The sequence below is a fragment of the Trifolium pratense genome, linkage group LG7 (assembly GCF_020283565.1).
Source record: "Trifolium pratense cultivar HEN17-A07 linkage group LG7, ARS_RC_1.1, whole genome shotgun sequence".
Classification (NCBI taxonomy): Eukaryota; Viridiplantae; Streptophyta; class Magnoliopsida; order Fabales; family Fabaceae; genus Trifolium; species Trifolium pratense.
Window position 1 is genome coordinate 13,482,340 of NC_060065.1, and position 24,105 is coordinate 13,506,444.

At 35.4% G+C, this 24,105-nt stretch overlaps 3 protein-coding genes across 4 annotated transcripts; 2 read left to right on the forward strand and 1 right to left on the reverse strand.

Moving 5' to 3' along the window:
* Nucleotides 1-419: 419 nt before the first annotated feature.
* On the forward strand, nt 420-797 carry LOC123895885. Its single transcript, XM_045946353.1, has one exon. The coding sequence runs from the start codon at nt 420-422 to the stop codon at nt 795-797; it is 378 nt and encodes a 125-aa protein (XP_045802309.1).
* A 4,952-nt stretch (nt 798-5,749) lies between these two features.
* On the forward strand, nt 5,750-10,646 carry LOC123897104 (probable LRR receptor-like serine/threonine-protein kinase At1g14390). The gene is made up of 7 exons (XM_045947598.1): nt 5,750-7,249; nt 7,892-8,025; nt 8,133-8,376; nt 8,875-9,068; nt 9,438-9,478; nt 9,569-9,680; nt 10,256-10,646. The coding sequence occupies exons 1-7, from the start codon at nt 6,028-6,030 to the stop codon at nt 10,490-10,492; spliced, it is 2,184 nt and encodes a 727-aa protein (XP_045803554.1). The 5' UTR covers nt 5,750-6,027; the 3' UTR covers nt 10,493-10,646.
* A 4,920-nt stretch (nt 10,647-15,566) lies between these two features.
* LOC123897105 (ubiquitin-conjugating enzyme E2 2) lies at nt 15,567-23,843 on the reverse strand. Of its 2 annotated transcripts, none has more exons than XM_045947599.1 (6): nt 23,603-23,843; nt 22,710-22,843; nt 22,458-22,483; nt 21,413-21,502; nt 19,376-19,464; nt 15,567-15,869 (listed from the first exon to the last, which is right to left on the reverse strand). In XM_045947599.1, the coding sequence occupies exons 2-6, from the start codon at nt 22,832-22,834 to the stop codon at nt 15,741-15,743; spliced, it is 459 nt and encodes a 152-aa protein (XP_045803555.1). In that variant the 5' UTR covers nt 22,835-22,843; nt 23,603-23,843; the 3' UTR covers nt 15,567-15,740. The 2 variants fall into 2 exon arrangements, with proteins under 2 accessions (XP_045803555.1, XP_045803556.1); XM_045947600.1 differs by having other exon boundaries at nt 22,710-22,849.
* Between the last annotated feature and the right edge of the window lie 262 nt (nt 23,844-24,105).

A 24,105-nucleotide genomic window follows, 5' to 3' on the forward strand; every position in this document is an offset into this window, starting at 1 on the left:
AAGGAGTTGATGAATCGCCTTATGCTAGGATACCTTTTCCTAGGAGAAAGAAAGTAAAGAATCTTGAGCGGGAGAAGGAGTTCAAGAAGTTCATGAAGGTGTTGAACAAGCTTGAGTTGGCTATACCATTGGTTGAGGCATTAGAGCAAATGCCGAGTTATGCAAAGTTTTTGAAGGAGCTGCTCACAAAGAAAAGAAAACCATTGGATGATGAAATGGTAAGTATGACGGAAGAGTGCAGCGCCCTCATTCAACGGAAGCTACCTCAGAAAAAGAAAGATCCGGGGAGCTTTACCATTCCTTGTTCTATTGGAAATCTCGTGATTGAAAAAGCGTTGTGCGATTTGGGTGCTAGCATTAATCTAATGCCGTTATCAATGATGAAGAAGATACCGGGAGCTGTAGCAAAGCCGACAAAGATGAGTCTCTCTTTGGCGGATAGATCAATAGTGCATCCGGAAGGTATCCTCCATGACGTATTGGTTAGAGTGGGTGAATTTGTGTTTCCCGCAGACTTTGTGGTTCTAGACATAGAAGAAACTAGGGAGTGGGAACCGTTGCTACTTGGTAGACCCTTCCTAGCAACTAGCCGTGCCCTAATCGATGTAGAGATGGGGGAACTCATGCTAAGGACTGATGATCAGCAGCTTACCTTCAATGTCTTTGATAAGATGACGTGGGACGATGGAGACCCACAGTGTTTTAAAATCCAGGTTTATGATCATATGATTAAACATGCTTTGAAATTGCCTTGGAATGCACACTACTCGCCACATGGTGGCACTTCTTTTCCGTGACCCTTAGGGGTAGGGAACGTCAAGCATCGGGACGTTAAACAAGCGCTGGTTGGGAGGCAACCCAACGGTTTTTAATGTTTTAGTATGTTTTCTTTTGAAGTATGTAGGTAGGTGTGCAGCAGAAGCAAGGACGGAAGCAAAAACAGGGCAGAACAGAATTCTACCACGCCGGGGGCGCAGTACAATCACGCGCGGCGTGATCCTTCATCACAGAGGAGGAAGCTTTCAGAAAGCATTACGCGCAGCGTAGGGGTATATCACGCGCCGCGTGAAGATTGGAGAAATATGAAGTCTCTGACTAAGTGATTACGCGCCGCGTGAAGGTGATTACGCGCGGCGTGGCCTGTTTGAAAGAAGTTCTTGACCGTTACAATTGCTACTACGCGCGGCGTAGATGGACCACGCGCGGCGTGGTTACACAGGAAAGCGTGTCAAATTTGAATTTCTTCAGCTTTTCAACCACTCCAACCGTCCCATCATCAATTCACACGGTCTCCCACACGGAAAACTCCATTGACAACCCATTTTCACTCTCCAAACTCCTCCAATTTCACTTCTAATCACCTCCAATCATCCATTTCATTCACATCCACATTACACCCATATCACCCACTCCTAATTCCACTCCATATCCTTCATCTAACCACTTTCCCAAATTGACCCATTTCAATCTTTACAATATCACCATGTTGACACGGCTTACCGGAAAGGGAAAGAAGAAGAGTGATGCTAGTCCAACACAAGAGCCACCCAAGAAACCAAGGACGAAGATGAGTGCCAGCAAGGGACAATCTTCGCGGGCAGCGGAAGCATCTCCTCCTCGCCGGAGCAATGTGACTCAACCACAGGTTCACCCCCACTTCATCAGTGCAATCCATGAAAAAAGGTACACAAAAATCCAAACCTTTACTATTAATCAAGAAAAAGGTTTTGGAGAGGACTTGTTGAAGGGGGTTGCTGAATTAGGAAATGAGATCAGGTCTAGAAGATGGGGGAAGTTTAATAAGTTGATGACTAAGGATGAAGCTAATCCAGGTAATCAGATGTGGGTAAGGGAGTTTCTCGCGAATGCTTATTTGCCGGACCAGTCGTCGGTTCCGGAGTTCTATTCGACAGTTAGGGGTATAAGAGTGTACTATTCCGCAGCTCATATTAACACATTATTGGGTTGTCGTGTGAGAGGTGCTTGTGAGTTGGTATCCGAGAAGGAACGAATTTCTAATGGTGGTCTTGCTGTGAGAGAAGAGTTAAAGGCGATGGTTTGTAGGCCTGGAGCTAGATGGCTGTCACACTCAGCCTCATCCCTTCCTACTAGGTTGAGTTTGACGAGTTTCAACCCTATTCACCGTGCTTGGGGTGAATTTTGGCTTAAGAATGTGAGAGTGGTTGGTAATAACTCTGAAATCCAGATTGACAATGTGGCCGCTGTTCGATTATTAGCTGATGGTCGTTATATCGATCTTGGTCTTTGGTTACAAAGGGATTTACAGGAAATGGCAAACAATAATAATCCGACTTTTACTTTGGGGCATTGCAACTTAATTGCTGCGTTGTGTAGAGCAAGCAATGTCCCTATGAGTGTGCAAGAAGGTGACTTACATCCCGTCCGTCCACTATCTTTATCATATTTTGAGAAGAGATTTGAGAGAGGTCCGATTGTGCCCCGAGGTGAGGGGAATGCGGCTAGGGAAGAAGCATTAAGAGAGGAGGAAGAGATTAATCGTTTTGAAGAGGGTAACCATCCGGATCAACAGGGGGATCCGGCGTATGAGTCCCACGATATACCAGCTCAAGACCCTCCTCGCTACTCTCATGATATGAATCAGCTTGCTTCGATGTTGCATCAAATGGAAATTTCTCAATATTCGGGGCTGCCGAATCTCTACTTTGATACTGCTTCTACTATGTATACTGAGGCGATGTCTTATCGGTCTACTTTCCCTCCTCCCACTTTCGGGACGTTGTATCCCGTGGAGGCTGATTGGGAGGCGCATCAGGCAAGGGAGCTGACGTCGTTCCAGGCCAGACAAGCTTATAATTCCGGGTTGCGAGCTTCTGAGTTGGCCGATATTGAAAGGAGACGCCGTGTTGAGCAGGAGGAGGCTGCTGCGATGGAGCGAGAGATGTTGGATGTGGATGGGCTTAATCTGAACTTGAATAGCCCATTCACGAACTACTTCACTGGCCAGCCGGATGACGCGGTTTGATGTTGTTGGTGATGATGTTCTGCTACTTCTGCTGCTGCCACTACTCTACTACTCTATCTCTATCTTTACTTTTTGTCTTTTAATTGTTTGGTTTGTAATAATATTTGATGTTGCTTGGATATTAGCTGGATATTTTAATTGTGTACTCTAAATTTGAATCCTCCTTTGTTAATTGTGGAATGATTTTTACCTCTAGAGTTTACTTCAATATTTTGGCATGTTCTTTCTAGTCACTTGAGTATCAATTACTTGATTTTCTCCGTATGTGATATGTAAAACTTGCAGTGCAATAGCTTGTTGCACTCATGTGATCAAGAGGCAAAGGACGGGAACGCACACTTTTTGACCGGCTCTTTGATTCGACCCAACCGTGAGGTATTGAGCCAAACACTTCTCATTCTTTCTATGTGTGATATTCACTCGTGTATTGTCTCTCAATTTTGCTTGTCGTCTTTTTATTTGATTGGTAATTTTGTAGCACACACGAGGCATGTTGTTTTGTTACCCTTGAGCTTTTCTATCCACCCTTACATTTATGTCATTTGCTTACCCAATTTGAGCTGAAAGAAAATATGTTATTTTTGCAAACCTTAAGAAATTTTTGAAGAAAAAAAGGAATGACTTTCTTGGAGGTTAGGCACCTAATTAGTGGTTGATGCGCAATGCTCACCACTAAGTTTGGGGTTGCTCTTTGGAATTAGCAACAAATAAAGTTTGGGGTGAGGGTACTAGAGAACTTACAAAAAGTTTGAAAAATTGAAAAAAAATTTTCAAACTTTGCAAGGCAATGTTGAAAAGAAATGAAAAATGAAAAAAAAGAAGATGAATGATTGTGAAAGGAAAATAGAAAAGAAGTACAAAAAGAAGTGATAGCCTTGAATTCAAAAGAATTGCAAAACTTTGTTTGAAGATTGAAAAAGTTCTCTAGTCCACTATAGTTCAAAGGAAAAAGGGGTTTTGGTTTATGAATATTTTTGACCTTAGGGGGATCTAACTCCAAGTTTTTCTACTACTTATCCAAAATGTCACCATCCACCCTAGCCAAGCCACGTTATAACCCTAAAAGTCCTCTAATGTGTGTGCACAAAGTGAACCGAATGAATGCTTAGATTACTTGCAAAATTATTGTTGACTTGCATTGATGTGTTGATTTGAGTGAATTACCAAAAACTGAAGAGTGCATGTGAGTAGTGTGATGAAATCATAGAGCTTTGGTCGAAAAGTGTGAACTACTTGAAAATGCCTTGCGGGAACGATTGTGCAATTGAGCATTGTTTGCAGGAGGATCATTGATCATCAGGTGAGTCTCACGTATGTATGATTCGAGTGAATTTAAGGAAAATGCCAAGGTCTTGACACAAAAGCTTGAGGTAAAAGTTGTTTCCTTGAGGACAAGGAAAGGTTTAAGTTTGGGGTTGTGATGACAAATCGTCACACTCTCTATTCCATGCCTATTTTAGCAACATTAGATACATTTTAGTAGGTTTTTAGCAATAAATATAAGAGAAATCTAACCATTTGCTTGATGACTTGATTTGCAAGAAAACAGGAAAAAACTGCAGGAAATAAAGGATTTTCACTACGCTGGGGGCGTAGCCCATCACGCGCCGCGTGATGGAGCTCACAGGGAGCAAGGATTTTCACTCTGATCACGCGCGGCGTGATACTTGACCACGCGCGGCGTGAAGCTTGGTGCAGGAACTGGATTGCTCTCTGACTTGACTACGCGCGGCGTGATACTTGACCACGCGCGGCGTGAAGTCTTGATTGAAGATGAAGATTGCCTCTGACTTGATCACGCGCCGCGTGATTCTGTTACCACGCGCGGCGTAGTTGATGGAATTGCAACCACGCGCGGCGTGATGGATCTGGCGCGCGGCGTGGTTGCCTGCTGTATATATATTTTCTGCATAATTCTGTTTTCGGGTTGGAAAATTCTGCATCTTTTCACTACATTCTGGTCTTGGAACTTGAAGATCGTGATTCACACTCCAGCGGAGAGCTCCAAGCGCATCAGATCATGGATTCACAAGCCGTGGCGATGAAGCAAGGAAGCGTACGAAGAACGATGAGGAGCTAAACTCCCTCGGAGGTAGAATCTAGGTAGTTTAGGATGTAGTTCATCTGAATGTAACCTGCAATTGTGTAAGATCATACTCTCTTTATAGTATTCATTCAATTCAAGTCTGTTTCTAATGCTTTACAATCCTTCATTAGTGTTGTAATGATTTTGAGTTAAGTCACGTGCGAGAGTATTGATTTAATGTCTGAACTGAATTGAATTGAGCGCTCGAGTGTCTCCGGTCGAGAGATTGAGGCATAGAGTGTAGCAAACGATTGACGTGCGTTAATATCATTCGTTGTAGGTAGCTTCCGCCCGAGAGATCGGGGGAGTATCGACAACGAATAGAGTGGATTTTGACAAGAGATTGCGATTCACTATTTTGTCGATCTAGTTGTGAATACTTGAGTAGTTCTTATACATTGTAGGTTGCATGCGGTTAGCTATAGCCTAGATGATTCCGATGATTCTACCTCACCTTTCCATATTATCAAGCACATTTTCTAGCAATTCATTACTCAACATACCCCCAATTCATGTGTATTTTTTGTATAATGTCTATGAACACCGTTCGACTAGTTTGATCACACAATCCCTGTGGATCGATATTTTTATTACTACGTGATTTTCGTGCACTTGCGAAATTTATCATCACTTCACAAACTTGAGTCCTCACCACATTTCCTACCTACCTAATCCAAAATCACTTAATTCTTCAAGCTAATCATTTTTCACCAAAAGTAAAACCTTTTCTTGCAATCATTGTATCATGAATTTTTGACAACTAAAAAGCTTTTTTTCTCCTAATTATTAGACACACTGTACAACTTTAAAAGAGAATAAAAAAAAAAAGCAATCACAATTATTGATCAAAGATTCTGTTTTATATAAACATTCACTCAATTCATGTTATCTTCTTAGCAATTTCACTTTTCCAATCACAATTCTAAAATTTAGTATTATGAAGAAATTGTGGCTTTCTTTTTCTCACTTATTTCCTACACTCATTTTTCTTTTGCTTATTCCAACTTCAATTTCACAATTAACACAAACTGAAACTAGAATTCTTTTCCAAGTTCAGAAGCTTCTAGAATATCCACAAGTTCTTCAAGGATGGAACAATTGGACAAACTTCTGCTTCCTTCAGCCATCTCCATCACTCAAAATTGTTTGTTCGAACGGTCACATAACCGAATTAACTGTCATTGGAAACCGAACTTCTCCGTCTTCACATAGCAATAAACCTTTTCAAGCACTTTCCGGAACTTTCTCAACTGATTCATTTTTCACTGTTATGACAAAGCTTTCAAATTTGAAGGTTTTGTCATTAGTTTCATTAGGTTTATGGGGTCCATTACCTGAAAAAATCAACCGGTTTTCATCTCTCGAAGTATTGAACATTAGTTCCAATTTCATCACCGGTGAAATTCCGACATCAATATCTTCAATGAAAAATTTGAAGAGTATTGTTTTGGCTGATAATCTTTTCATTGGAAATATTCCAGATCTCCAAAGTTTAACTTCTCTTGAAGAGGTTAATTTTGATGGTAACAAATTAGGTCCTATATTTCCTTCACTAGGAAAAAATCTTGTGAAAATTATCTTGAGAAAAAACTCTATAAGATCTCAAATTCCTCCTCAGTTTATAATCCACTTTGATAAGCTTCAAATATTTGATATTTCTTCAAATAATTTTGTTGGGAAAATTCCATTTTCTATGTTTTCTTTACCATCACTTCATTACCTAGATTTGTCTTCAAACAAATTTAGTGGTAACCTTTCAATGAATTTACCTTGTAGTTCATCATTGACTTATGTTGATATTTCACATAATTTTCTAGTAGGAAAATTACCAACATGCATTATGAAATCAAAGGCTAAAGTATTGTATAATTGGAATTGTTTATCAACAAAAAAGTTGAATGATCAACAACATGGTTCTTCATATTGCAAAAAAGATGCAGCTTTAGCAGTTAAGCCACTTAAAACAAAGGTGAAGAAGGAATCATCAAGTATGAAATTGGGTCTTGTGCTTGTTATTGTTGGAGGTGTTGTTGGAATTGCATGTGTTTTTGCTTTGCTTATTGTGTTCATCTTGTGGAAATCCAAACCAGAGAGATTGAATCATAATTTGGATAGATCTTCTGTTCATAAGTTTTCAGAAAAATCAAATATTAATGCAAGTAAGTCCACCATCTTTATGTTATTTTGTTTATTATTATTATTGCTGTATATTAATTTATGATATGTTAAATCATATGCATCACAATTCACAACCAACTAATTGGTTTTAAGTGGTTAAGTAGCTTAAGTTAAAGTCAAATTCTCAATTTTTTTATAAAAATAAATAAAATTGGGGAAGTGATAGTAATGATTATTTTTACATTTTTTACAACTGTTCTTAAGGGGATTTGAATTCGGCACCTTTGGTAATAAGACTAAACTTTTATCACTAAACTAACACCTCAAATGTCGGAGTATCTGAATTTAAACTCTGAACAAAACAAATTTTTGTAAGACATTTTTTTTAACGCCAAAGTTAGTAACTAATGTTAATTTTTATCATCTTGCAAGGATTTGAACTTTGGACCTTTACATCTTAACTCCTTTCATCCTTAACTCAACTCATTACTAACACTAACTAATTTTGTCCTGGGTTCAAGGAGTAAAAGTCCAAAATTCAACCCACCAGTAATTAGTTGTTAATATTATTTTTCTCTAATATTCCTTTCATATATAACAACAAATTAGTAACCAAAAAATAAAATAATAACAAATTCCTTTATTTAAGAATTGCATTAATTTTATTTGATCAATGGAAACAGGACACGTTCCTCAAACAATGAGGCAAGCTACACATGGACAACCACCATACAATATTTTCACAGAAGAAGAAATTGAAGATGCAACAAATAACTTTGACCAATCAAATTTAATAGGAGAAGGATCACAAGGACAGGTAAAAAGAATAATTTTTATAATCTTTAAGGTTTATTCATAATTTATTCCTTATAATGAAATGGACCCCATATGACAAAGTTTTAATGATATTGATTATTTACACAGATATATAGAGGTTGGTTGAGAGATGGTTCAGTGGTCCTGATTAATTGTATAAAAATAAAGCAAAAGGGTTTACCTCACAGCATTATGCAACACTTAGATGTATTACAAAATTTGAGGCATAGGCATATGGTGAGTGTTCTAGGACATTGTGTTATTACTCATCAGGAACCTCCTCAAGTTACAAGCACAGTCTTCATTGTACTTGAATACATTTCAAATGTGTCATTGAGGGACCAACTCACAGGTAAACTATCAGAAAATTAAATTCACAGTGAAATTTTCATGCATTGTCAGTGTAAAAAGTTTTTCACTATCAGCATATTGCAACTATTATGTGTGCCGCTTTAAAATTGGTTATGATAAAAGTCAAATGTTTCTATTTATTTACAGTTACGATTCACTGACAGTCTAACAACTTTTTACACTGACGGTGTATATGAAATAACTCTTTACACTGTCAATCAATCATAACTATCACATCATTAACAACGTTTGACTTTATTCATAATTGATTTTGATTTGTTGATGGTGTATCAAAATTAAATACAACATATATATATATGTTAAAAAGTCTCACATCGGATATGAAATGACATGAATATGAGTTTATAAGTAAGATGCAATCTTCATCTTACAAACCGATTTTGTATGGTCGAGTTAGGCTCAATACTCAATTCTAACTATATAAAACAAAGATTGAATGTTCAAAAAAAATTGACATGGCATAAGTTTTTATTTACAGATGGGAAAAAGAAGGAAATATTGAAATGGCCACAAAGAATGGCAATAAGCATTGGGATTGCAAGAGGTGTTCAGTTCTTACATACAGGAGTTGCTCCTGGAATATTTGGCAACAATTTAAAGATTCAGAATATTTTGTTGGATGATAGTCTTAATGCAAAAGTCAGTGGATACAAAATTCCATTACCATCCAAGGTTAGGACACATGACTTTGATCATTTCTTTAGGGTCTGTTTAGTTGGAAGGAAGGAAAATGGAAAGAAAGGAATATACAGAAATCGATGAATGAATTTAGACTAAGATTTAGTTTGAGTTAACTCATTGATTTCTGTGTTTTCCTTCCTACTTTCTTTCTTTCCAACCAAACAGACCATTAGTAATAGTCTTCCACTTTAATTATAAGCAAATATTCTTTTTCAGATTCATTGATATATTTGGACTTAAATATAAATTGTATACATCAATTATTCAAATATTTATTTATAGTTAAGGCCGCAGGGATTATTTGTTTGATTTCATCTAAATTTCTAACATGCAACGATATATGTCTTGATGAATTTTCAGAGCACAGTTAATGAACAAAGTGCCACCAATCAAATTGCCAGGTATATCTCATATTAATTAATAACTTTATGTTCTGTTATATTTCACATTATCTTAAGATAATGTGTTAAAATTTAAATTCATATATGCAGCACAAGTAATGCAGAAAAAGAAGATATTTATCAGCTTGGTGTTATTCTACTTGAAATCATTACTGGTACACAAATTGCATCCTCTAGTGATGTAGAGCAGCTCAAGGATGAGGTATCCATAACTGTTTGTTTTTGGTAACTTATTTTAAATAAAAATGCTCATAGATTATAAAGTTAGTTAATCTTGCATAGTAAAAATTTCAATTAATGTTTTGGTAATTGGGTCAAACTAAAAACCGGTTAATTAAGTCTTTGGTTGGTTTGATTCTGATTACACTGCAGTTTGGTTGAATCGGGGTAGAACTGATGTTGGACTACGATTGGTTCAACCGATGTTCACTTTTTTAATATTTTTCATTATTTATTGGTCATTTAGATCAACCGATTCAACCAATTAAACCATGGTTAGAGATCTCACAAGTTCGATTTCGGATCCAACTTTTAACACATTGATTTTTAATATATAAGTACTATGCACTTACATGTACAACTTCTATACCATTTATTTAATCAAATTTCACAAGCACATATAATCTATTTTATTTGTCTTGTCAAACAGACCCTTAAACTATTGTTTTAAACTCGTTAAATAAATAATACTAATGCTTACTCTGAAAATTAAAAAGAAAGATAACCAAAATCAAGATTTAAATTCCAAATCTTTAATTATCTATTTTTAATGTTCAGCTGGAAAGAGGTTCATCAGAAGCACCATCAACAATACTAAGAAGTGCAATTGATCCTTCATTGAGAGGAAGTTATGCATATGAATCAATGAGTACTGCAGTTCAAATTACTCTCAATTGTCTCTCTAAGGTATCTAGTACACGTCCTTCAATAGAGGATGTTCTTTGGAATTTACAATATTCAATGCAAGTTCAAGAGAATTGGACTAGTAGTGGTAACCTTAGCACAAAATTCTAAATCTCTTTGTCAATAAAAATGTTGATTTCATTTCACAAGTTCATTGATCATAATGAATAAAAGGGTAATGTAAATATGTAATATCTTCCATTGTGCCACAAAAAACATATTTTGACCTACATTTTTCATATTTGTTGTTGATAAATTATTATTATTATTATTATTATTATTATTATTGGAGTTCTTTATAAATTTTGTATTTAGGTTATAAGTCCCTTGTCCCCTTGAATTACCATATAAATAATAAAAATTGTTCTATTTTTGGGAAAAATCAATATCAAGTATGAGTTTTGGCAGATTTTATTTATTTCCAGAACATGAATAAGTAAAAATATTTTCCAAAGAAGAAACAAATTCTTATTCAGTGCAATTAGAACTGATCGGAACAATCAAACCATTTTTAATAGAAATAAATGTAGTGGAATAGACAAAATCAGTAAAGAAGTTCCTTAACGGTCATACAATTTAATCGACGAAGTGGAGCAACTGATGGATAGCGTAGTAAAGAAATACAACATGTACTCAACCATTTGATATAGTAGGCTTTTTTTTTTTTTGTATTTTATTATTTTAGCTAGATTTGTTATTTTTATTTAGCTAGCTTTGTCATTTTTATTTAGCTAGGTTTGTTATTTTCTTTTACAATCTTTTAGGAGATTTGTTATCTTTATTTTTTACTGTTATTTAATCTAAACTATTGTAGCCTTGAAAACAACTTTTTCATTCAATAAAATATAGAGAATTTTCTCGAGTTTGGTGGATTCCTTCTTTCTGGTGGATTTCAGAGCTTTTATTTAACAGGATTAGCGTTTGCTATTCATTCCCGCTTCTGTACTGCGTCAGTTGGCATCATAACAGGTTTTCCCTGTTATTTCGTGAACGTGATTCGGCCATGGGAGATCAACAAATCCCGCGGCTTTTGCCACGACCCTAAATGCTTTGAATGTACAAATAACGGCGTTAGCACTCAGTTGAACAACAATGTCAACAACAACATTAAGTCATCAACACCAACAACAACCACAACAACAACAATCCGAACAAGAGAGGAGAACCAATTCCGGTTATTAGAGTTCGTAATAACAAACATACTATTGTTATGTATAGAAAATCAGAACATACTCGTGAATCTGATTTGGAATACTATGAGCGTAGATATTACAACAAGTTGAAAGATGATTACTACAAATTTAAAATCTCCGATTCGACATACCGTTGTCCGTTTTGTTACACCAAATATTACTCCTTGACCGACCTTTTGATACATGCTTCCAGAATGGCAGGTAACTCACGTAAGACGATTAAAGATATTGTTAAACATTCTGTTTTGATAACCTATATTAATGAGATAGGATCCGTTGACACAAGGTGTCAAACTTAAGTTTGACACCAAGTCTCAACCGTTTAAACTGATTAATCACACGGCTCAAAATATTTTATTTTAAAAAAATAAAATTATCAAAGAAAACAGCACGTGACTTTTTCATTCCTTTCAATCTCTCTTGGGGTTTTGCCGCCACAGCCAAAAACAGAGGACATCGTCGCCATCACGTCACGTCAGTAATAAGTAGTTTCTATGTTCATTATTCATGGATGTCAATATCGCCATTTTATCTTTGTCTCAAGAAATTTAATCTTCTGAGGAGAAAAAACAAAAAACAAAAAATTGGAGATGTTGAAAACACTTGCATATAAGAATAAGCAGTAAGACGACGGACAGAGAAGAGGGATGCACCCTTTCCGGTGGTTAACCCATTTGGGGTTGGTCGAATGGTGTTGGTTTGGGTCCTTGGAGTATGCTCCTTTCAAGGTCTCAGGTTCGATTCTCACTGGTGCCAATTTTGGTGGGCTAAGTCCATACAGAGCAAATAAAAACTCTGGCTTTAAATGGGGCCCCGCAAGTGGGCGGTGGGATTGGTCCTCTTGGATTAGTCGGTCCTAAGGCCGGATACCAAGCTTTCAAAAAAAAAAACGAAGAAAACAGTGACGAAAAGATCTCCATCAAAACAGTACACGACGGTGAACGGTGATGCTTCTTCTGTCCTGTTATAAACAACGGATTGTGACAATGGGTCGATAACAATTGGTAGCAAGTCGTCGGCCATGGTGCAGTTCCTCTCTACCATTTATATTGACAGTGGGTCGAAGAAGAGATTTGCGTTGACGGTGGGAAAAAGGGAAGATAGTGTAATCTCAAAGATGAAAGTTGGGAAAGAAGGTCACGTGTTAGTGTTAAGTGAATAAATCTAAGCCGTGTAATTAATTGATTTAAACGTTTGAGATTTTGTGTCAATTTTAAGTTTGACACCTGGTGTCAACGGATCCTGACTCTATAATAATAAGTATCTTAATGTTAAATTCGATTAAACATTTAGCATCATCAATAATGATACAACTGAAATAATTGAGGCATCTGTAGTTGGAAAGAATCGAATTATTGAGGATTTGAGTTCTTCTGAGGCATCCAACCAATAATTATTGAGGATTTGACATTTTGATACAACTCAAATCCTCGATAATTAAATTCTTTCCAACTACAAGTGCCTCGATTATTTCAGTTGTATCATTATTGATGATGCTAAATGTTTCATCGAATTTAACATTAAGATACCTATTAATAAAAGTTATCAATGTTTAGCAATATCTTTAATCGTCTTACGGGAGTTACCTGCCATTCTGGAAGCATGTCTCAAAAGGTCGGCCAAGGAGTACTCTTTGTTGTAACAAAACGAGCAACGATATGTCGAATCAGAGATTTTAAACTTGTAGTAATCATCTTTCAACTTGTAATATCTACGCTCATAGTATTTCAAATCAGATTCACGAGTATGTTCTGATTTTCTATACATAACAATAGTATGTTTGTTATTACGAACTCTAATAACCGGAATTGGTTCTCCTCTCTTGTTCGGATTGTTGTTGTGGTTGTTGTTGGCGTTGATGTTGTTGTTGGCATTGTTGTTCAACTGAATTACTAATGCCGCTATTTGTACATTCAAAGCATTTAGGGTCGTGGTAAAAGTCGCGGTACCCTTAAGGTCTGCCCTGGTTATTGATTGATCTCCCATGGCCGAATCACGTTCACGAAAGAACGGTGAAACTTACTCTGATGCCAACTGACGCAATACAAAAGCGGGAAGGAATAGCAAGCGCTAATCCTATTAGATAAAAGCTCTGGAATCCATCAAATTTCCGGAATCCACCAGAAAGAATAATTTGGAATCCACCAAACTTGAGAAAATTATCTATATTTTATTGAATGAAATAGTTGCCTTCAAGGCTACAATAGTTTAGATTAAATAGTAATGAAAAATAAAAATAACAAATCTCCTAAAAGGTTGTAAATAAAAATAACAAATCTAGCTAAATAAAAATAACAAATCTAACTAAAATAATAAAATACTAAAAAACCCTCCTACATCACCTTTATAATTACCAAATACTTTGAAAGAAAGCTAAACCAAATTCAATCAGAAAATAAAAAGAGGAATTATATACATAATGTTATTTCGTAACTGTCAAATACTAATCATATTAAGTGACGAACTTTCTCACCTTTTTTGCTCTTCACCAACGAATCAAACGAATCGAAATGAATCCACCACTTCTCGAAAGGAATAAAATCCACATTCAACCACTTATAAATACTCATTCATAGTATTTCAAAAAAAACACAGTTACTAAAAATAAATGGTGAATATTGCACCGATTTAAAATAAAAAGCACAGAGTAACTATGATGCCCCCAAGGCCACATTACACACATTTCCCTTACCTATATAATTCCTCCGGTCCTTATTATAAAAAACACTTTGACAAAATCACACAAACTAGGGAAGATAAATTTTCTCATTAATGATTCTAACATTTTATGTTATATTCCAAAACTAACCTTTGACTAGGATGGGAAATAGGCCTCTCTAATTAATGCACTAGCATTATACTCCCTCCGATCCTTTTTATAAGGAACACTTAGGGCAAAAAATTTGGTCCTTTTTATAAGAAACTTTGACCAATTTTCTAATGTTTTAAATGTTCAATTTCACTTATGCCCTTATTTATTATGAGAAAGAATTTAAAAATAAGTAAGTTAGTTGAATAAAGAGTAATTAAATAAGGGTATACATGGAATAAATTAAAATTTATAAGAGTATTAAATGAAAATAATTATGTTAAATGTGCTTCATTGGTCTGTGTGATTTTTCAAAGTGTTCCTTATAATAAGGACCGGAGGGAGTAATGAATTATTTGATTGTATTTAATATGGGTACAAATGGAATTGTGTCAAAGTGTTTCTTATAAAAAAGACCAAATAAAAATTCCAAAGTATTTCTTATAAAAAAGACCGAAGGGAGTATTATTCTTACCATTGATATATACTCAAAGACTATGAAAATTATCCTGACAAACACATTAAGTCATTAATAAACACATTTTCTCATAAAAAAGTCATTATACACATTTGGAAGAATCCAAATGGCTTCTACAATTATTGGTTATATTTTAAGGAAAATGCCAGGGCACTAGTTAAACATTTAAAATAAAAATTCTGCATCGAAATACGTACATTCAATACATCAAAAGTATCAAAAGTTGTTTTTTTTAATATTAATTTTATTTTTTATTTTCTTTTTTGGTATGCTTAACCGTTTAGCATGACCCAATAATTACCTATCATCCAAATCCTAAATTATAGTGTTTTCCCCTAAAAATAGGCAGGTTAAGACAAGACTAAAAAAATAAAGACAAGTTAAAAATAAAAGACTTGATGAACTTCAATTGGTTTATCAACAAAAAAAACCATAAAAGGAAAATTTTCAATACTTGATATTAAGAAATTCAACTATAATATATAAACATTTTTCTTCAATAAAAATCATTTAGATAACATCCATCTTTTTTTTTAAAATAAAATCGTCTATGCCATGCATTTTGTTGCACAGTAAAAAAATCAAAGAAAATTCAGGAACCTAATGGAAAATTGGTAGAAATCCAACCCCTTCTGTTTAAGGGAAAATCAAAACTGTTTGTTAACTATGTTGTCTTTCCTATAATGAGAAAACAAACTATGAAGGTGTCAACAAAAGCAGGAATGTTCTTAATTCATATGAAGTTTGAGCAAACACACAGTCAAGCAAGGGCAAGTAAAATAAAACATAGTTGTTGTTTATAAAGGTCTGGTGGTTATTCAATCAGATCCATTTTTATAACAGCCATTGTCACGTCAATGCCATATATATATGGTATGGTTAATCAGCAGTCCAACTCTGCTCAACAATCTCGCGTATTCTACGGTTGTATTCACGCTTGTTTTCGCTGAACATCCGAGCAGCTTCAGAATTCGCTGGAGAGTTTGGGTTTGGATCACACAACAATGACTACAAAACAAAACAAAAAAACACTTATCTTCCGTGAAAGAAAACAAGAATATATGCATAGTTACTATAACACATATATGTGTTTTTATTTATTATTTTTTGGCAAAAAAAATAGGGTGAAGGGATAGTGCCCCAGTCCAAGGAAGGAAAGATGACCTTAGAGCTCAAAGGGCACTTACAAAGTGGTTTACATTACCTCACTCCAAGGAGACTAGCGAGGCTTGAATCCGAAACCTCCAGATCCAAGACCTGTCTTTTTACCACTAGTCCAACGCCTTGGGCTTGAAGTTATATACGTGTTTTTCTTTGTTACTTTGTCTCTTTAGGTTGATATAAATTACTTCAAGGATCATCACCAAAATGAGGCCTCACATTACCAGAAGTTCTAAGGAACAAAAGTGAGTTCGAAGCATGAACTATCATGAACACTCCTAAAAATATCCCATTAAATCCCTCCCGTCCTCTCTTATCATTATATCCAAACAGACCCTCGAAGCAGAGAATGAAAAGAAATTTATAGGATAAACGACTGCAAGACCAAAATGATAGAGAATTTGATAGCACTCTCAACATTATGAGAAACGGAATATTACTGTTTATGCAATTAAGGAGCTCAATGGCTCATACAGCAACAAGTAAAGGCTAGTCGAGAGCCTGAGGCTCCTGCCAGAGAAATGATTCTCTAAACAAACTCTTATGGTTCTTGTTAAGAATAATGGTGATTAGTTAGTAGTTTCTATTAGTTAGTTAGAGTTTATATGAGTTTGTTATAGTTTGTTATTAGGTGGTTAGTTAGTTAACCCCTAAATTGCTCTATATAAGAGCCATCATTGTACTATTTTCATCATCTTTTATCAAATATGAATCCTTATGATTTTTACTATCTTGAAGACTTTCTAAAGTTTTCTCCATTTTCTCCAAACCATGGAAATCTTAACATGGTATCATCGCCTCGGTTTCGATCACCGAGAATCCGTCCCGCTTCCGCCATTGTACCGGTACCGGAGAATTCCTCCATTGCTTATCACAAAGAAGTTTACACTGTACTTTTTGATCCACCTTCATTTCTAATGGTTCACTCCATTTTTTGTCACCTATGGAAGAAATCAAAGATGGAAAAGAAGTTTTCGCCATTGCCGCCACTTCTTAAGCGACTGCAACAACTTCCGATGAATTTTGCAATTACTTCAACCATGGATGAGGATCTTGATTCTGAAATCTTGGAGAAGAACAATTCTGAGTTCACCTTTGACAGCTTCAGTTTCGGCAATTTTCGTTCTGAAATTGTTCCGATCAAGTCGATTAAGCCCGTTAAACCAAGATTCAATGGATGCATAATCAAGATCGGGGAGATATCTTGTTTCTTGAACAACTTCACACCAGAAGAACATCATGATTCCGCATCATCATTTTCGTTCCCAATTTCAGAGATCAAAGATGAATTGATGAAATTTCCAAATGCGAGTAACGCTTCTTCAACTACAAATCTTGAATCCGTGTTCGTTGTTTCTGAATCCGTCACGGAATTGAACGGGTCTTTTCAAGAATCAATGGATCTAGTGGTGCAGAATCCTCATCGCGGTTATTTTGGAATCGCCGTGAAAAATCACTCTATCTCCTCCTTCGCTGGTCACCTTCTAGAAGGTACAGTTCTCCTTGATCTAGATTTGGTTTCGATACAAATGTGTAGCTTGCTTCACCGCATCAACAACACCATTTTCGCCGTCGAAACTGTTTTCGATCCCGGCGGTGTAGTCAAGCCTCTCCCCGACATGATAACCTTGATATCGTTCTCACCGTCAACTTTTTGTTTGATCATGGTGTTCGTTGTTGAATTTTTGGGTGAATTCGCCGTCATTGTGTTTGATCCTGGCGGGAATCGTCACCACTCGCAGTTGAAGTCTCTAACTGCCATCTTCATTTCAGAAGAAAAGCACACAAAGGTCAGGGATTCAAAATCTTCTTTGTTCATCATTGACTCTGAACTCAATTTGGCCTCTGAACACAACTTACCTTCTGAACTCAATCTGGCTTCTGGTACAAATTCTGATACATCCTTGTTCCTCATACAACTTCACACCTTTGCATCTATCTCATCTGTTATTGGATTTTATTGTAGTCTTGAGTTTGGAATTTCATCCATCATTTTGGAGTTTTTTGGGAGCAACTATAAGAATTGAAATAGTTGATGATATTTGTTGAAGTTGATTAATCAGTTTTGGTTTTGTTTTCCAAACTCATACTAAAAATTCTCTTACTATGAGTTTGAGGGAGGCTATTACAATATAGAAGCCAATTCTACAATACTGTTCTTCAATGCTGCTTGTATGAAGATTGATGAGAGAATTTGGTTTCAATTACTTGCCATGAAGTAACTTGTGAAGGTTACTGAGATATACCCATACCTTGTTACTGCTATTTGGTGCCTAACGACTGAAGGCCTTAGTAGTTAGTGCAATTTGCTTCCTACAAGTATTGAAATTTGGTCTTGTGGGTGTCTGGAGCATGAAAATTAGCTTATGTCAATGATTGATCTAGTTGTGTTTGATACTCATTGGTCACTGAAGGTTTCGGAGAAGGCTTAAGCTTGGATTCTTTTCTTGTTTTAGCCCTGGATCGCATGCTTGTATTCCTATTGGACTTGGGTCACATGTTATTTGCTGCAATGCAATTTTAGATTGCATTTTTTTCACAATAAATGTTGAGAATCATTGTAATTCAAACTCAAATTGGAAAATTTTCCAATGTTGAGTTTGAGGGAGGATGTTAAGAATAATGGTGATTAGATAGTAGTTTCTATTAGTTAGTTAGAGTTTATATGAGTTTGTTATAGTTTGTTATTAGGTGGTTAGTTAGTTAGTTAACCCCTAAATTGCTCTATATAAGAGCCATCATTGTACTATTTTCATCATCTTTTATCAAATATGAATCCTTATGATTTTTACTATCTTGAAGACTTTCTAAAGTTTTCTCCATTTTCTCCAAACCATGGAAATCTTAACAGTTCTTACTACACTCTCTCAGCCACAATACATTCCCCTTCCCTCTAACTGTGTTCGTAGAATCCGGCTATACATCATAACTAACTCTCCCTCTTCCACTCTAAGTGGGCCCTGGATATTTGGGCCTATGTGTATAGATCAGGAAACTATCAGAATCATACTGAAGGAGGACAAATCTAATGCTTGAACATGAATCTATGCATGACACCAACACATAACGGGGAGCATGTGGCACTAAAAGAAAAATGGCAGTTTGTTTTAACATCATAACTTCAGAAAGCAATGTAGATATGGCACAGAGGGATCATGTTCAAACGCTCAAGTAATTCAAATAGTGTACAACACAAATTACTTGATGACATATTACTCTTTTATCCTCGGTTGACAATTTTCAACATTGATGCAATTGTATAATAAAGAAATCGATGAGCAGCGTAGAATTATATCATTTTCAGCAATTATTGTTTTAAAAAACCTCTGAAATATTATGTGAACCACAATTACCTGGATTGAGGTAAGTATTGCAGCTACATCATAAATTGGACTCCACTGATTCTGTAAAATATCCAAGCATATACTGCCATCTGCATAAACTATAATTTCCAAGCAAAAAGGGTCTTAGTACTACATTTAAAGTGATCATCATGCTAATCAAATAAAGGTTGTCAAACCCCAGAGAGTCTATATAAACTCTTAAAATTTTCATTGACTCAACTTGTATACTCATAATATTTTACTTAATACAAAAAATAATGTTTAAAACATGGATGATAGTATCCAGCACAATATACTATGAGCATTGTAAGAACTCAACATTTAACTTAGAATAGAAGAAACCGTAGCCAGGCTGGACTCGTCCAGAATACACAAAGATAGTATTATAAATTAAAATAGATAGACAAATTCACAGATATTGAGAAAGGTTGATTTAAAACAGGAAAGAGCTTAAGCTCAAAATTAATGGACAAATCGGAAAATCACAAGACTTGGAATTACCAACAATTGAGAGATGTCTTGTTCAAAAAAACAATTGAGAGATATTAGGCTTGGGTTCCCTTCATTGGAGCTTGATTCAGCTCAGCAGAGCTAGGTTTCAGCAGAGTTGGATTCATTACAATGGGCTCATTGGTTCCTAGTTTGTGACTTTGTTTATACTAGGAGCTACGGCGGTTGAGATTCTAGTAAATTACTTGATACAAGAATTCATGCTGAATAAGTAGGAGAACCCTTTTTGGAATACGCAATGTAGTTATGGGAGGGTTCATTATACATCTTTTCTGTTTGAACCAAAAGAGGTTTGGAAGTGAGAGAATGATCTTTTCTCGGAGGAGTTCATCTAACCACTTAGGAGTAATAGCTATGGTATCCATTGTAAGAGCTTAGGCTCTTCTACTATTTCCATAATTGATGGACAAATTCTCAAATCACAAGAAAGCTTCACAACTTAACACGAAAAAAGAGCATAATAAGTTCCAAATTGATGGACAAAAGACTCGATTATTGAAAATTGAAAGATGGTGGGAATGAGTTCTCCGCATTGGAACTAATTTCAGCTCAATACGTTTCCAGTCGTCATAGTTGGGCCATTCACCTAGTTGGCCTATTGGAAGGTGTTGGGATTCGATACAGTATTCTTCACCTCTTCTGCATACAGGTTCATGTTAAGTGTTACAAATGGGAGGTTCTTATTTTCTGCAATTTAGAGCCTTATCAATTCAATTATTGCATTTTAAAGTATTTTATAAAACAATGAAACACTGTGAATTTAGGCTTTTGTTGGGTAAATAACCATTATACTATAGAGCCGCTAAATCATCCTCAAACCTGTGAGTCTACCCGAGTTTACACAGAAACGGCTATGTGAATTAACCTGATTTTGAAACCTAGAGCTGTAAATTTGTATGATTGAGTTAGCTCAAGTGTTTGCTAATCACACTGATAAAAGTTTAACATGCATTTAAATGAACGCCAAAAATCTGCTGTGATATAACAGATAATGTTGCAGCCTTGCAGGCAAGTAGAGGATAGATTATATGTTGAAAAAAGTTTCTGTTTATGGTGAATATGGGAGTAATACCCACTGAACCGTTCAGTTTTTCTATGACAAAAATAGGTTATGTTGCACACATGCAGATTCTTCAGATTATCAGATGTATTATTTTAAAACATCCTAAAATTCTCTTTTTTCCGCTATTGCCACTACATCAGCTATCAAAAACTAGAATAGAGGCTGTTATTTGCCCTACGAGGATAGCATCACAGTTTTTGTAGCGGAGTCTTCAAAAATCGATATGCTATATCGCCACTATTTGATAAGACTGGGGAAAAGTATGGAAACTGTCTCCACTACCTAGAATCAAAGTTCCAAACCTGACTTAAGAAACTTCCAGAAGTTAAACTTGTAGACTGAAACACTTCCAATTTCTGTTTGAACTTCTTAATTTTAATACAACGATAATGCTCAGGCATTCAATGCACAAATAATTGAGATGGTTGCTATTCTAACTCCAGAAAGAAATTGTAAGGTAGTTCTGTACTTACTGTTTGGATGAAACATTCGAGAAACAAAGCGCACAGTAGGCGGTTTATTAGGATAATCCTCGGTGAACTGAAGAGTCAACTTGAACGTACCTGAAAGACACAAATATCCCTTAGATGAAAATCCAAAAATTTGAAGACTATGTACTACTTAAAACACCGTGACACGAGTTAGTTTTAGATATTTATCTTTTTTTCCTTTTTCTGTATATAACTTATAAGTTGAGAAATGACCCAAAAACTAAACACCTAAAATACATTAAATTACAACCAGCTTGTGACAAACACACACCTACAAGTTGAACTAATGTCTTTATGAATCAAATAATAGAACAACACCAAATTAGACACTTCCAGTGTTGTTAAATAGCAGATATAGTGGTGCTATAGAGTAGCTGAATTTCAACATATCGTTGTTTTCCGCATTATGCTATTTAGTACAAAACTTTGTAGATAGAGACAATAGCAGCCCTATAGCACCATTGTGTAGCGGAAATTTAACAAACCTCTATTTTCCATGATTGGAAACCCTGCTACCGACAACATACATGCAAGTCATCACAGTTAATTATTTTTGCCAAGAATCTGTTCATTCATGACATATCAATGCTGTTCATAACAATGTTTGAAAAACAGATGATATTTCTTACTAGTTAGCACATACTAGCAAGTCAAAAGTAAATTATTGCTGACAACGATTTTTGAACGAAAATCTGTTCATCCACAATGAATTGATAAATGATATTTCCAAGTAGTTAACAACATACTAGAAAGTCACAAATAATTGCCAAAAATCTGTTCATCCACTACGTATCGAAGTATCTAAGCATCTGGGAAACCCTCCCTTAAAAGCTAGCCATCAAAGGGAAAGAACCAAGCCACTTAAATACTCCACCAAGCATCCCATACTACTCAACGCGGGACTTCGGCCCTATAATGCCAAGTCTCTATCATTAAATCCGCGCACTAGAAAGTCACAAATCACAATTATAATATTAAAAACATTAAAAAAACATTATGATTAAAAGGGCAAAGAATATAACTGTACCTCCATCCCATGGGGTGTCATCTGGTCTGGAAAAGCACAAATAAAAGCATAATTAGATAGATTGCGATTAAATATTTAACTATCCAGAAACTAAAACTTCAAAATAAATGGGAAAACAAACGCGCTCTAGGCCCCGTTACGAAAATTTTATGTTGCCGAAACCACAACACAATCACAATTAAGGCAGCATCAGTTGCATTTGACCGCCCACACATAAGAAAAAAACATTATGAATAGTAAACTTCCACATACCCAAAGATTACAGCATTCCAAAGCATGATATTATTGTCTTGGGGAGCTCCACTAATGCCAGCGGGAGGATCATGTTGCAACCTCTTAAAATCCCTCATCAGTCTCTTCCTCGCAGGAGTCGACATTTTCACCACCTATATCTCAATCAAACACAAGCAAAAGAATGGAAATCTGTCAATAACATGCCCATATGCTTAGAAAAACAAGTGAGCTATGAAGCTCAGACACAGACACTGACACACCGACACCGATAATTGTTTGAAAAATGACATAATTCAATGGAATTGTAAGTGTCGGTGTCCGACACCTTGGACACGCCTAATCCGAGGAAAGTTCGTGCTTCACAGCAAGTGAGTGAGAACGAACAAGAATGAATAAGAACAACATATTGCAAACAAACATACCATATAGTAAAGTATATTATCTCAAAGCTTAACAATTACTAAAGTCAACAAAATTGTTCATATATCAATCCACAAGAAAACAACCCAATTAAAAGTGTTGAATTAAACTCACAAGTAACAAATAGTTCTATATTATGCATCAGTGAATTAAAATATGAATTAATTTCACAGTTCAGACAAACACTAAAACAACAAAGTAGAGTTAAGCTATTATTTCATATTTTCATGCTTTGCAAAAACCTAAAAACAAGAAAGAAAAAAATCAAAAGCTTCCAAAGATGAATAAAGCTTAATCAACCACAATCATAACCTCCAATTTAGCAAATAACCCTAGATCGAACAGTTCATACAAAACAAAGATTAATAACTAGTAAGAAAAAACAAGAAATGAATAAGGGATTTATGAAATTAACATGGATATGAATTGATTTGATGAAAAACAATTTAGATAAAGAGAATTGGAAGAGAGAGAGGGAGAGAGATTCTGACTTGCGAGTGGAGAAGGGTGAGAGAGGTGAAGAAGAGTCAGACAGAAGAATAGAGAGAAGATTGAAGCTTTAGAATAATTGTGGCTGTGAAAGAATTTATTTATTTAATTTAATTCATTTAAATATTTAAAAGAGAAAATGTGAAAACGCGGAATTTAACTTTTGTTATCACAGAAATGCTTCTTCCATGGCGATGGATATAGATTAGATAGGCTCATCATGAGAGAGAAACAGAAATGATGAGAATGACAGATTCTTTTGTTCCAATTATTTTTAACTCATTATGCTTTCTCTAACATGCACAATCTCCTTATGTTCTCTAACATGCACAATCTCCTTATGTTCTGTATGGTATACAAATAGTGATTTATATTATAATAAATACGAATTTTTTAAATTTTATCGTTAGATTGAAAGTTTATATCATATGCATCATCTATAAAATTTTGGAAAAAATTTGAAAATCATTTGATATGTTGTTGAGACCCTCAAAATTAACGGTAT

What these genes read in the sequence shown, in the direction of transcription:
- LOC123895885 (XM_045946353.1), top strand. Translation starts at nt 420, where the DNA reads ATGAGTCTCTCTTTGGCGGATAGATCAATAGTGCATCCGGAAGGTATC.
- LOC123897104 (XM_045947598.1), top strand. Translation starts at nt 6,028, where the DNA reads ATGAAGAAATTGTGGCTTTCTTTTTCTCACTTATTTCCTACACTCATT. An exon ending in AAATTCCATTACCATCCAAG is followed by an intron (nt 9,069 to 9,437) that starts GTTAGGACACAT and finishes ATGAATTTTCAG; the next exon opens with AGCACAGTTAATGAACAAAG. An exon ending in TAGAGCAGCTCAAGGATGAG is followed by an intron (nt 9,681 to 10,255) that starts GTATCCATAACT and finishes TTTAATGTTCAG; the next exon opens with CTGGAAAGAGGTTCATCAGA.
- LOC123897105 (XM_045947599.1), bottom strand. Translation starts at nt 22,834, where the DNA reads ATGTCGACTCCTGCGAGGAAGAGACTGATGAGGGATTTTAAGAGGTTG. An exon ending in TGGAATGCTGTAATCTTTGG is followed by an intron (nt 22,484 to 22,709) that starts GTATGTGGAAGT and finishes GTGCTTTTCCAG; the next exon opens with ACCAGATGACACCCCATGGG. An exon ending in TCGAATGTTTCATCCAAACA is followed by an intron (nt 19,465 to 21,412) that starts GTAAGTACAGAA and finishes TGGAAATTATAG; the next exon opens with TTTATGCAGATGGCAGTATA.